Genomic DNA, 15,288 nt, shown 5'->3' on the forward strand with positions numbered 1-15,288 from the left:
TTGTTGAGAACTCTAAATTCCTTATGCACAATCTTAGGTCAGGTATTAACTCTTTAAAATCTCTCTAAGCTGATTGGTGCTTTTATGTTACAATAATGTTGCCTGCAAAACTTGAATATTTACCACACTATGTACTGATTCTTGCTCACTTATTTTTCATATATAGTGCCTGATATAGAGAATTTATTTTGTAAGTTTTGGTGTAGTAAAAGAATAAAAAGAGAATTGAGAAAATTATAAAATAAAGAACCTTAGAATATAAAGTAAGGGGCAAATATAATGTATGTTGTATTTTCCTAAAGAGAGCAAAGAGATGAAATCAGGGAGCAATGCTTTCTCTTTGAAAATCTAACTAACCCTTAACACTGGTAAAGTTAATTGTAACACACACAGCTTCATCCTTTCTACCAAATTATAAGTACTTTTTAAGACAAAAGAATACAAAAGAAATCCTGTCTTTTTTGTGTTTATGGAAGATAGAAAAGGAAATGTTTTTTAACGAAATGAAATACGATGTTTAGTGTTTTCAAGTTTTGGATCTTGGATTAAGAACTTTTTATTACAGATAGAGAAATGATAGTTATTTCAACCAAAACTAACACAGCTTAAAATTTTACAGGATTGGAGATTTCTTGACTAGGGGAAGGATGGAAAATTAAAGGCATTTTGCATGTGTGAAGGGGAAGTAGATTAGTACTAACTCATCCTGTCTCCCACTGAGCCAGTCAGACACAAATAAATAGCCATTTGGTTCTTATTGTAAGGTCTTAATATAACCTTTTATTCTGGCAAGCCCAGAGAGCAAGATTTTTAGAGCAAATTCAGTTGGCAGTGAAATTACTGTTTTAAATTGCAGGAACTCTGTCACAAAAGCATGTCTGAATGTGGGTATGTAAATAGGGAAAAGAAAAGAATTAATACAGGAATGAAGTCTTCAAGAGAGTGAAGTCCAGTATGTGTTAGAGATTCAGTTCAGTCAACCAAGGTTAGAGCATAAACAATAAACAGAGTAAAACATAGAGTGAGAACTGTTTGCATCTGTTGGCCTCAGTCTTAAATTAAAAAAGGAAATTTATGTGAACCTTTTGGCAATGGCTTCAGGCTTCAGTGCTTCAATTTATTGTTCAGAAGAAAGTTGGTTACTTAAATTATCATAGTAATTGAACTCATTTGAATCTTAAATTTTAAATGTATTCTATTTCTGAAAAAATGAAAATAATTGACAATTCTTTTATGATAGTCACTTTACAAGTTACTATTAAATATTAATGTATCTATATTGCTAGAAATTGTTTTTCCAAACTATAAAATCTGGATTTAAATAGTGAAAGTCCTAAATTCTCTAGCGAATTATAAAGGGAGAAGTGATTATGAACTTACAAGAAGAGGAAGAGGATAATACCAATGTATATAATTCTTCAGTTTTCTTCTTCCATTTACCTCCTCGGTCTGTAGTATGTTATTGTTTGTTTCTTGTTTTGGATTTGGGATACATCTAGGTTTAGTTATTTTGATTAGAAGAAAGAATTGAAATAGAAAGGCGAAAGAATTCTTAAAAATCTTATCCATAGTTAAGCCCTTCCTGTATTATGTATGGACTAGCATTTTTTCATTGTCCATTATGTTCCAAACACTTGATCCTCATAACTTAGTAAGGGTAGAGTCTATTTTTCTTTCATTTGGGGAAGTTGAGGCTCAGAGGGGTCAAACACATTGTACCTTCATACTCCCTATAAGTGGCAAAGCTGGCTGTCAATCCCATTTCTAACTAAAGAGCTTAAACTTTACTAACAAGAACCACTTAAGTACTTCATTTTAAGATTTTTTTTTATTGGGAAAGAGTTCTTTAAAACCAGAACAAAATAATACCTTTTCTATAATTCTTTAGGATATAGAAATAGCTCTATTATGAGAATTTTTTCCCCCAAATTATGTTTATTGATGTGTAAAGTAGGTTTGCATCTTGGTATCTGCTCCCAGGAGTTATAAATTCAAACCTCTACAAATGTATACTTTCATACCCTTTTTTTTTTTTAAATAAGGTTTTCTTTTCTTCTAAATTTATTTATTTATTTATTTATACAAGCACTGGGTACAGTCAGAAGCACGGGAGGGTGAGAGAATTCACCAGAGCCAGAGCGGGGAGCAGAGCAGGCAGAAGGACCGAAGGACACTGCTGAGGGGAGCAGCGGGCGGCAGGAGAGGTCTGCGCGCCATGTGGGACCCTCCTCCGCTGGCCGGGGAGCAGCCGGGGATCGAACTGGCGCCGCAGAGGCTGCGGGCAGCTTGGCAGCCCAGCGCTCAACCGCGGCGCCACCGGGGAGGCCCCTACTTTCATACCCTTTTAAAGTCCATAGTAGACTCTATGATAAAACTATGAATAAAATAATGCACAATAGAGATTTTAGACCAGTAGGGTTTTTTATTTTTAATTCACATAAGACCAGTATGCGTGAATTACATATGCATATGAATTACATATGCATACAAATTAAAATTTAAAAAGAATTTATAATATACCACATGTGCCTTCTGGGCCTCACCTTGAGAGTGGACTAAGAACCTACAATTCCTGGAATTGAAGCTCTTTCCCCAGTTAACTTAAAAGTAATGAGCTTAATCTTATTTTTTGCTTCGTGTTTAATATAACCTGGGGGATCTCAAAATCAAAGGACTGGAAGTTAAACTGCTTGATCACCAATATCTCTTTGCTCTATATAAACATAATGATAGCTCTTTTGAAGATAAGATACATCTTGATTTCTCCACTGATAAAATGAAACCATTATTAGTAATAAGGAGAAAAGAACTTGAAAAGATATAATTGTTAGTTTTATTCCCACACACCTACACTTTCAAATGAATTTATTTCTGGATGCTAAATGTATTCCAATGTCTTTTTTATTTCTCGTTCTGTTTCCTTTTTAAAAATTACTTTGTTGTTTTACTATTTGATTTTTGAAAAACTTTCTTTGCTCGTTTTGCACATTTACTGTAGCAGATGAACTTAGTATAAAAGTGTTAGTTCATCACTAAAATAATCATTTTGCGCTACTATTGAGATGAGTACAGTATAGTAAAACCTTAGAAGATAGTTTTACAAATACTATCTTCTATTTGGGTTGTCTTTTCATTTTCTTTATAGTATCCTTTGAAACACAAAAGTTTTTAATTGATTAAGTTCACTTTATTCTTAGCTGCGAATGTTTTGGGTCACATGTCTAAGAAACCATTGCTTAATTCAAGGTTATGAAGATTTATAACTATGCTTCCTTTTAAGAGTTTTATATTTCTTACATTTTAGTTCTGGTGCATTTTGAGTTAATCTTTGTACATTGTGTAAGGTAGAGGCCAAAATTCATTCTTTTGCATCCAGTTTTATCCCAGTACCATTTGTTGAAAAGAGTTTTTTTCCCTATGAAATGATCTTATTATACCCTTGTCAGAAATGAAGTATAGATGTGTTATTTCTTGACTCAGTTCTGTTCCATTGTTCTATGTGTCTATCCTTATGTCATTACCGCACTATTTAATTACTCTTGCTTTATATTGTGTTTGGAAATTGTGAAGTGTAAGCCCTCCAGTGTTGACTTATGCTGGACTGTTTTGATTATTGTCTTGCCTTACGAATTTTAGGGTCAGCTTGTCCATATCTCCAAAAATACAGTAGGAATTTTGAGCAATTGCATCAAACCTGTAGATCAACTTAGGGAGTATTACCATTTTAATAATATTCTCTTTAATTCCATGAATACAGGATAATAATTTACTTAGATCTTTTTCAGTAAAATTTTATGCTTATCTTCACAGGGACTTACAGATTATTGTTAGTTGCATTTCTAAAATTCTCTAGTGTTTCTTTGCTATTATTAGCATATCCAGCATAAATTTTAATTGGCTGGTATATAGAAAAGTTGTTGATTTCATCAAGAATAGACAAATAGACCAAATGAATAGAATTAATATCGCCAAAATAGACCCACACATACATAGTTAAGAATCTGTAACAATTCAATGAGGAAAAAAAAATTTTTTTCTCCTAGTAAGTTGTGCTGAAACAGTTGGACAGCCATAAAAAATAAAATAAGCCATGGTATCTTTTCATGCCATACATGAAAATAATATGTGATTAATTGTAGACTTAAGCACCAAAGGGAGAACAATAAAGCTTTTTATTGTAGTAGTCAAATATTTTTGGGAAAAAAAAGAGGAAAGTACCAACAATTAAAATATTAGTAAGTTGAGCATTTAAATTAAGAGTTTGTGTTCATCAAAAGACCTTATTTTAAGAGAATAAAAAACACACTACAGGGCCTCCCCTGGTGGCGCAGGTGGTTGAGCACCGCGCTGTGAAGCTGTCCACAGCCTCTGCAGCGCCAGTTCGATCCCGGCCGACCAGCGAGGGTCCCACATGGTGCAGCAGACCTTTCCTGTCGCACCCGCTGCTCCCCTCAGCAGTGTATTTCATCACTCCGCCTGTTCTGTTCCTCACTCTGTCTCTGGTGAATCCTCTCACCCTCCTGCGCATCTGACCTGTACCCCTATTCTTGTGTAAATAAATAAACTTTAAAAAAAAAAGCACGCTACAAACAAATAGACATGATACCTATTTCTGAGAAAGGATTTGTATCTAGAATATGCAAAGAATGCAATAAATCAGTAGAAAAATGAACTAATGATGAAAAGAAATTTCAAAAAAGAATACATGAACAGGCAAGGAATGCAATAATCGTCAGAAAAATGAATATTAAAACCACAACAACATATTCTGCAGACCCAGTGAAAAGTATAAAAAACTGAATACCAGATGTTGGTGATAATATGGAACAACTGGAACTCTCAACACTGATGGTTGCAAGTGTAAAATAGTCAACTATTTTGGGAAATGTTTGATGCTTTCTAGTAAAGCCAGTATCTACTTCTACTTTATAACCCGGCAGTTCCACTTTTAGGATATATCCGAGAAAAGGAGTACAGATGCCCCATCACACACCAAAAAAGGTACATAGTATCATATTCACAATATCACAATAGGAGCCCCAAATGTTTAATAAATAGAGTAGATAAATATATTTTGGTAAACTGCAGTACAGAACTAATGTTACATGCTACATGGATGAATCTCACATGTTGAAGGAAAGAATTCAGATACAGAAGAATACATGTGGTAGATGATCCCATGTAGATCGAATTTCAAGAGCAAATAAAATGAGTCATCTTGATAACTGACAGTATGTAGTGGTTATCTCAGTATTTGGGGGAGAAAAGTAGATATTGATAGGAGGAACAAAGGAACATTTTGTGGTGCTAGAATGTACAGATTTGATTTTACTTGTGAGTACATAACCGTATACCATGGTGAAGATTCATTGATCTGTATACATGTTAGGCATTTGTACTTTATTATGTATACTTTAATATAAAAAGTAAATGCATAAACATAGAAATTGAGTAAAACAGATATCACATGCAGTCATTTTTTAACTCAGTAATTAGAGTTAGTATTGATACTCCCATAGCTCTTACTGCTCAGAAAATTCCTCAGGTCTTGGAAGCTTTGTGAGACATTTATCTTGGTCTTTTGAATGACCAAATATATAATTTCTCATCAGTCACAATATTGCCAGACCCAAGATGCCTTCAGTTTTTTAACAAGACCTCAAAGATCACAAGGGATGCACAGTAAAGAAAACCTATCAAAGGTTGTCTGTACCTTTTCCCAAAATGGATAATCATGTTGACTAACTTAAAAAGGAGCTATGAAATTAGTGGTTCTTACCCCCTTGCCTAGCAGGACATGGATGACTACCACTCCATTGTTACATGGTATGTTTGAGATGGTTGAAAAGTAAGAACCTCTGCTCTGGAGCATTCCTTAATTGCCCTTAAAATTCCTTTGCCTCTTTTGGGGAGAGGGATTATTAACCATTTGAGCATGTCTCAGTAAAATTTAATTGTACCAACACTGTAGTTAGTATAACTTCCTAAACTTTAAAGATTGATGGGAGGATGGAGTCACAAACCAATAAAAGACAACTTCTGAAATTCTGTTCTATAATTTACTTCATTTTGTGAGTAGAAATTTAAATTTTCTTCAGTCACTTTTTCCCCATGAATGATAATGTTGATATAATTCAATTTTATGACTTCCTGTTCACTGATCAATATGTTTGAGGAATTTCTCCTTTTAAAGGGGCAAAGCAAATTAATACAACTAAGTAGATTAATGCTCAGTGACACATGAGAAGCATTTTAAACTAGTCCCTCGATGAGGAAAAGTTGAGTGGAAAGAGTCAGAATTATCATGGACACAGAGTCATCAGGAAGCATCAGGGTCTGGTCTCCAGTAGTCTTCTTTGAAGAGTGTTATTTTTTTTCACTCTCTGCACACATCTTGTGGGACTGAAATAATTATAATGAGCAGTTCTCCAAATGTTAATTTACATCTGAGTACCTGTCTGGCTTAGACTTATCCTCAGAAAAGGAAAAAAGGGCATGGGCAGGATGACCTCCTCATCCATGCCCTTTACTTTCAACCAGTGCAGCTCTCTAGATGGGCCCATGTTTTATTGCTTGGTAAGGAGAAGAATTTGCTCCATCTCTGACACCAATTTAACACTACTTTCTTTTCTTTTTACTATGTCTTATACTTACCAGGATAAGCAAAGAATATTGCAGTACAGTTAGTGGAAAGAACTATAAGAAAGAAAATGTAAAATTGTTATGAGATAAAGGGAACAAAATGTCAAGGAAAATCTATGAACATAAGCTAGACAGCACTCATGGTAATCATAAAACAACAGAAATGTCTTTACTGTCTTTACTGATACTTAGGAACTTTCTGAAATGAGAACTGTAATATCTAACCTTATTTACAAATCACATGGAGGGTACAAACAGGATAAATACTTGAAGTAATATATATTTTAAGTTCTAAGTGAGAATAAGAGAATAGGGAAACAAGGCTAATTAATGAAAGAATGTGTAAGGTATAAGATTTATACCTTACACTTGGTCTATGGGTACACATAGTGACTATGAAGCGCAGTAAAGAAGTATGTGGCAACAAAAACCAACAAGTGGGACTGCTTGAACTAAAGAGCTTCTGCATGGCAAAAGAACCATCACAATGCAAAAGCAGCCTACTGAATGAGAAAATATTTTCATTTTCAGGTCTTGTATCTTGTACTGGATTATTCAAAACACATGAACTCATGAAAATCAATAACAAAAAAGCAAAGAGTATGATTAAAATATGTAGAGAGAATATTAGTTAATAGATATTTTTCCAAAGAAGACACATACATATATGGCCAATAGGTACATGAAACGATCTGAGAGTCCCTAATCGCCAGGAAATGCAAATAAGAACCACAATAAGCCATCACCTAATGTGTTAGAATGGCTATTATCAAAAGCATGAGACATAACAAGTGTTGGTAAGGATGTGAAGAAAAGGGAACTTTTGAGCATGGTTGGTGGAAATGTGAAGTGTGAAGGCCCTACAGTCATAGGGCCTCCCGGTGGCGCAGCGGGTTGAGCGCCGCGCTGTGAAGCTGTCTGCAGCCTCTGTAGCATGCGTTCGATCCTGGCCAGCGGGCAAGAATCCCACGTGGCGCAGCAGACCTCTCCTGTCTTGCCTGCTGCTCCTCTCAGCCGTGTATTTCATCAGTCTGCCTGTTCTGTTCCCCGCTCTGTCTCTGGTGAATCCTTTCACCTTCCCGCACATCTGGCCTGTACCCTGGTTCTTGTATAAATAAATACATCTTTAAAAAATAATAAAAATACAATCATAGTTTGGACCATAGTTTGGACATGCTTCCCTATTTTTATTACAGCAATTTTATAATAGTCAAGGTTTGGACACAACCTAAATGTCAATCGAGAGATAAGTGGATAAAGAAGATGTAGAAATGGAATATTCAGACACAGAAAAGAAAGAAGTCTTGCCATTTATGACAATATGAATGGACCTTGACAGCATTATACTAAATGTAACAAGTCAGAAAGGAAGACAAATTTCCACATATTTCCAAATATGTGGAAACCAAAAAAAAAAAAGCTTGTGGATACAGAGAATAGATTGATGGTTGGCAGAGGCAGAGTTGGGGAGGGGGTGGTGAGCAAAATGAGCGAAGGGGGTGAAAAGTACAAAGTTCCAGTTATAAAATAAGTCATGAGGATGTAATGTACAGTATGGTGACCATAGCCAGTAAGTCTGTATTAGAAGTTACTAAAAGAGGGAATCTTAGAAGATTTCATTATAATAAAAAAAAAAAATTGTACCTGTGTATAGGAATGGATGTTATGTAGACAAATTGTGGTAATTGTTTTATAGTTTACGCAAATAATGATTCATTATGTTGTACATCTGAAATGAATATATCTCAATTATGCCTCAGTTAAAAAAATCTTAAGGGTTAAACTCAGCATTATGTTCTGAGTAATTAAATTAAAAAATTATTTTTGATAACCAGTAGTTTTTGACGGAGAGCCAACTTGGAATTTAAGATCTTTCCATTACTAATCTCGCAGCTATCCAATATTCTTTTTTAACTTGTGTGTTAATTTGTGAAACATTTCCAGACTGTAAACATTTCAATAAAAACTGTTTCTGTTACACCAAATTACATTTCCTTTGTTTTTCTTTTTTCCCTAGGAAACTGACGGGACATTCTTTCCACATGGGATATAGCATGGCAATTTTGAATGGCATTGTAGCTGCTCTTACTATAGCATGGTGCCTCATGTAAACCCACACTGAAAAAATATTCTTGGCAGAATGTATCTATGATTGCTTTGTAAGGGGGAAGAACATCATTGTCTACTCAGAAGACTGGAAAATCATACTGTTCATTGTGATTCAGCTTTGTGTCACATTGTCATCATTATGGAGGACCTTTTTAAAGCATTGTTAGGCATTGGGAATATCTGAGTATTAACTTTCAAATAATTTCTTAAAAGTGTAAGATGTTTACCTCATCTTTTTACTTTTGTATACATTGTCCTTATATGTAGTAGAGAACATTTTAATGAAAAATTCAAAAACTTGAATACAATGCCTACTTTTGATGTATATACTACACTTTTGCTAAGATATACTGATACTACATTTAAGTGGAAATGGAAATACTTCTTATTTATTCATTATATTCAGAAAGAAAACAATGCCTACTACATTTTATAGGAGCTACTTTTAAATAAGAATATTTAGATTTTAATATTCATAGAATCAATAGAAGGTGTGTTTATATTTTTTAATGGGGCATAGTTCATTTTGTGTGTTACATATTTTCCTACTACATATCAAATTTGTATGTTTTTAAAATTGTTATATTTAGATAGGTGTAAATGTTATTTTTTATCTGGTGCAAACCTAATACCTACCATTTTTGTTAAGGTTTTTGTCTTTTTTTAAAAAAGCACATTCTCCTTAGTTTAAAATTAAGAAAACTTATTTTTAAGAAAAAAAATAACTGAAATAGTAAATTATTTAAGCCATTAAAATATTGAGGTTTGAAACTGTTCTTGTTTCTGTTTTCACAATTCCAAATATTTATCTTGGTGTGTTTATGGTTACTTCAACAAAATTGTTGTTACTTTCTTTTTAATAAAGACAAACATGAAGTTTTTATATTTAAAAATGCTTGAACTAGCCTTAGTGGCCAAAATAGAAAAAGTATTTTGATAATGTATATAGATATACATAATTTATTATATAGTTTCATGATTTTTCTGTTTCACTGTTCTAATTGTAATGTTACTTTTCCCCCCCACAGTACTAAAGCTTAGTTGTTCCCACTTCCTTTCTAAATACCTGCTTAGACAGTCACCTCAATTTTAGAAAGATTGTCTGTGTAGAATGCTGTTTTCCCAGGCTATTGAAAAAATTACATTAGGAAAACATTGTATAGCAAAACTGCTTATTCAGGCTAAATGGGAAATGAATATGTGCAGTATGTTCCTGTTATCTGCTGAGTGTTGTTACTGAGTAAATAATTTAATACGGTTTGTAAAACTCTTCACATTTTTTTCCAGTTCAAAAACCTTTCACAGGAAATGAAAAATGCTGCTTCATTTAAAATTATCTGCTGTGATAATTCATATATAATTCCAAGGCTTAGGTATTCTTCCCAGAATTGTTGAATATATTTTCACCCTGCATTCCTCCCCCTTTGGCTCTTCTCAAAAGAAGGTGCAAGTAACAAAATCAGTATTCTTTCCAGCCCTCCGAATCCCTTCTCCCTGAATTTGGGTAACTTGTTTCAGATTTTTTGTCTTATGACTAAGAACCATAATACGCTAGAATCTCTGTATATAGAACTTCTGTATATAACTATACAATATAGATACATATAGAAATGTATTTGTAAGATAGTCCTTCAGTACTATTACTCTCCTTTTCTGGGAAATTCCTCTTTCTGGTCTAACAAAGAATCCAAATACTAACCATCCTACTTCCTAGCAGTATAATTGGTTGAGGATAGGTACTTAACCAGAGCTGGGCTAATTCTAGTTTCTCATCTCACCTGGCTATAGTGTTTACAACAGGAATAGAAACATGACTCAAGTCAGGCCATTTCATAGAATTTTTTTTAATTTGAAATTGCTGTATTGAAGCTGGAAAGATGCAAGCCCAGGAGATGCTGGTATCCAGGGTGTGAACAGTGGGAAAGAATAAGGTCAGCATGGATACTGGTAATGACCTTTCTCCAGTCCCTGAAGCCCAGTAGTGACCTTGCAATTCTTGAAGTTTAGGTTATGCAACACAATAAATTCTCCCTTTGGCCTCTGCTTTTCGTATTGATTTTTATAATTTCAAAAAAAATGGAGTCAAGCTGAGTTTATCGGTAGCAGCTCTACTCCATCTCTGAGACTGACTCAGGTGATGTCATCTCTTTGCATATAGCTTAAAACATTCCATTCAGTTACTTGTGAAGGATACACAGGGAGTGTATAGTTTCAGTGATCTCAGAAGAGTTTTGGAATAAAACTAGTTATTAATATTTATTATTTGGTCAGAAACTTAGGTCAAAGTTAAATATTTGTTATTAAAAGTTATTAAAAGATTTAGTTATTTAAGTTATTAAAAGATTTAGTTATTAATAGATATAACTTCAGATATAATTAAATAGGATGAGTTTTAAATAGTGTATTAATAACAGTGCTTCTCAGTTTCCATACCTGTATACTTGGAATAACTTCACAAAAATACTTAAATTTAGCATCAATGAAAACAATACATGTCAGAATTTATAGGCTGTTAGGTAAAACACTGTAAAGGAAATTTGTAATTTCAAATACATTCATCACAACACTAAATCAAAAGTTAGGATGCTGATCAAAAGTTAGAATGCAAAGCAAAAGTGTTATAGGACAGGGAGAGGGGCAGCCCAAACCCCGCAAACCTGCCTATTCTACATGGGTTCTGCTATCCGCTGCATCAACACAAAACATATGAGACTTTAATGGGAAGGAACTTTAATAAAATTAGGAAACAATACAGGTAAGGCAAAGAGTTTAGTTTTTAAATGAAGCACCCAAAGTTACCCATCCCCTCGTGGATAAAAGTCCATCCATATGGGATCGGCCCAGAACAAGGCCCCAAAGCCTGCCACAAGTCTAAAGCATCTTCCAGTGGGGACCCACAGAAAAGGGTCAGAAAACAACCAGACAAGCCCGGAAGGAAAAGAGCAAAATCAACATCAAGATAAAAGCTGCCATTGTCACCTCCCCACGGGTATCACCCACATCTGTGTCACCCAGTCCACGACCAAAAGACAAGCTGTTTCTTCACGTGTCTCTAGGCTCCATGCGCCTCCTCCAGGTCTCCTGGCTCCATCCTGCTTCCTTCCTCAGTCTCTTCTGCAGCTTCTTCTCTTCCTGCTCAGATCCACCCTCCCTTGGGTGGGGCAGGGAACCTCCCCCTTTCCTGGGGAGCACCCTATTACAAAAGCAGCAGAACAAATCCCTAAGACAAGAAAGATTGGAAATAGTGTTGTAGAGCAACCCCGATACAAAACGGGGTGCCTGACTGTGGGTCCTCACCCGCGCGCTTAAAAGGACTTATCAATGCTCTACTGCAGGCACACGTGAAAGGTTAATAAAAGGTTTATTTACAAAGGGAAGGGGAAATGAGGAAATGTACAGCTCTGGGAGAAAAGTGGGAGACAAAGTTTTAAATGAGTCCTACCCGATCCGCTGATTAGGAATCCCAAAATGGCGCTCTGAGAGCTGGCCGCCAGCCAGGAGTGGTGAAGCCAGGAGGCGAGCGATCGCGAGCCAGAGAGCGAGCAAGGCCCACGTGTTTGGTTTTTATATCCAACCTGGCTGCCCAACTCCACCCTCAGGTCCCAGCCACCCTCCCTTGGTGGTGATGGGATTTGTCTTTCCCAGAGTCTTGATGGCTTTAGTCTGGAGTGGGGGTGGAGTCCACAAAGTTAATCCTGTATGGGATTAACTCAGGACATCACTTCCCCCTAACAATAGGAAGGGTAAGGATACACAGGAAAACAACATTAAAAGAATAGAGACACAACATCTGCCCTAGTCGACTTGGACTGCTTTAACAAATTGCCACAGACGGGGTGGCTTAACCAACAATTGTTTCTCACAGTTCTCATGGCTGCAAGTTCCAAGTTAGAATGGGAACATGGTCCATTCCCTTGAAGACCCTCTGATTTACAGTCATCCATCCTGTATCCTCACTTGGAGAAGGAGAGAATTAACTCTTAACAAGGGTACTAATTTCATCTTGGGGATGCCACCATTATGACCTATTTACCTCATAAAGACCCCACCTCTAAACATCATCTTACTGGCATAAGAGTTTTAATAATTGAATTGGGGTAGTTTCAAACATGAAACTCTTAACATTATTGTCTGTGTTAGGGGGGAATTTCCCCATTCCATCTGAGTTCTTTTAAGACTGGATGAATGAACAAATGACCATCAGCTTTGTAGGAAAAAAGCCTCAAATAACATACATGTGGAGAATGTACATGGTTGTAAATCCTGAAGAATAATTGGAGGGTACGGGGAATATTTATTCTACATTTAATGTAGAATGAGCATCAAAGGGGTGGGGGAAACTTTACCTGAAAATAAAGATGAGAGTCACACCAGAGGACATGTAGACTGATAACAACTGGATGAACACCCTCCAACTTCATTCTTACAGGTCATAAAAGGGCAGGGAGAGCAGAATTGTTTCTCTGATTAGGAAAAGAGCAGAAGCTTAGAACTGATAACTGATTAGGGAAGGACAAGCACCTCAGCCTCAAGGGATTTCATTGCTCTTCCAAAATACTCTGCATGCCAGAGTGGGGTATAGAGACCACTTCTGAGAATCTTGGGGTGGTCTGATTTGAGCACTTACAGTATCCAATAACAAAAATACATTCTGTTGGTTAAATTGAGGTTCTATAATTTGAACAACAAAAACCATCTGGCTAAGAAAAAGGGAATTTATTGGAAGGGTATCCAGTAGCTCTCAGAACTAGTGGGCAGGAACCAAACAAATTACCAGAAGGTCCAGGAGAAGGAAGCAAAGTGACTATTTGATAGTGGGAGCAGCCTGATTAGGATGAGATAATGAATCCTCCCTGTCATTTGTTCTTTTTCCTTGCAAGATCAGCTCAAGATTCATAGCCCTTCGAGAAAAGGTCCCATTGACCTGTATTAGGTCGTATGCCTACTCCTTCTGGCTTTTGTAGTTGTAGGCAGCATCTGGGAATCTTTTGGCATGGGTGAATGAATATCAAATAGCCAAAAAAGACATGTATTCACTGCAGTTCACTATTGGCTGTTAAGTTGCCACATACATACTCCTTTTATACTTCCCAAAGTACTCAAACCTACTAATGCAGCTGTCATTTACTTAATTGAGTGTCAGGGCCAGTGCCTTCATATTATGTCCATTCTTCTATATAGTTTTGCCATATTCTCTTACTGTAGTCTTGAAACTCTACTAAATAGTAATATAAATACTTATGAACATAAATGACAGAAAAGATGATAAATTTGTTTAAAGACAGGTGTGATAGTACAAGAAAGTACAAGTAGAAGTTGCTATCTTAAGCATCTGGTCTTAAGACCTTTGTTTGCATTTTTTTTCTTTGATGACTATATTGGCTAGGTTTTCTTCCCTGATAGAGTGACCAGAACTACCCATCCCAATATCAGTTTGTCATAAGGAATTCTAAAGAGGCTGTAGTTGTGGGGTGAATGAAAAGAGGCAGCATGATGGAAAAACAAACTGGGAATGTGATCATACAAATTACTCAAGCCTTTCGGGTTGAGTAACTCAGAACAATTCTGGATGATGGAATTTATTTTTTTATTGTATTTTTTATTTTATATATTTTTTACATTGTTCTTCATTTTTGTACAATGTATGCTTTTTCATCTCGGTTATAGTCCCAGTGAAATTCCCAACACCACTTCACCCGTGTACCATCACCATAGTCCCTTGTGCTCTTCCCACTCCTGTTTTGATCCTACTCCCTTTTCCCCACTCTGCAGAATGTCTCCGGTCTATAGTTGCTTGTTGATTTTGATTTTCACTTTATTATAATTGCTCCTCCCCTTCTCTTCCCCTTTATGCCTTATTTGGATCCTCTACCTTCCTCCTATAAGTGAAACCATCCAACATTTTTCTTTTTCTTTCCAGCTTATTTCACTGAGCATGATCCCTTCCAGCTCCATCCATGTTGCTGCGGATGGCATGAGTTTATCTTTTTTTTTTATTGCTGAGTAATATTCCATTGTGTATATATACCATATCTTCTTGATCCAGTCATCTATTTTTGGGCATTGGGTTGTTTCCATAGCTTACCTATTGTAAATAGTGCTGCAATATACAGAGGTATACAAGTGTCCTTTCAGAATGAATAGCTGGGGTCATACAGTTACCTGCCATGCCAAAGTGTTCATTCTCCAAAAGGCCAAAAGAACTGTTTCTCAAGAGGAAAGAGTTATTAATCCAAGTGGACTTGCTTCTGTACTAGTTCCCTCTGGACCTCTGTCACAGAAACCAGTATTAAACTATTATGGATAACATATTATTAAAGTTCCTTACTATTGTGGTCAGAGAATTCAGTTCACAAAAAATACAGCCTCTCTTGCAACATTTTCTTGCCATCTCCACATGCTGCCTGTTTTTGTACTAAAGTGAAAAAGGTTTTAAATATTACGTAGGGTCTTGTGACCAATTTCAAGGACAAAGAACAATACCTTTTATCCATATTTCTTACTATGGCATGTACTTTAGTTAACTTTCTTTCATAG

At 35.7% G+C, this 15,288-nt stretch overlaps 1 protein-coding gene across 1 annotated transcript in view; it reads left to right on the top strand.

Annotated features, from left to right (window-relative positions):
- ARL6IP6 (ADP ribosylation factor like GTPase 6 interacting protein 6) overlaps nt 1–9,406 on the top strand; it is a 33,437-nt gene extending 24,031 nt beyond the window's left edge. The window contains exon 4 of the mRNA XM_037523344.2: nt 8,660–9,406. Coding sequence (XP_037379241.1) covers nt 8,660–8,753 — 94 coding nt within the window. The 3' untranslated portion in view covers nt 8,754–9,406. The remainder of the gene's footprint in view (nt 1–8,659) is intronic.
- Nucleotides 9,407–15,288: the final 5,882 nt, after the last annotated feature.

Source organism: Talpa occidentalis, unplaced genomic scaffold (genome assembly GCF_014898055.3).
Source record: "Talpa occidentalis isolate TD23 unplaced genomic scaffold, MPIMG_talOcc4v2.1 talOcc4.3, whole genome shotgun sequence".
In the NCBI taxonomy this organism is placed as follows: domain Eukaryota; kingdom Metazoa; phylum Chordata; class Mammalia; order Eulipotyphla; family Talpidae; genus Talpa; species Talpa occidentalis.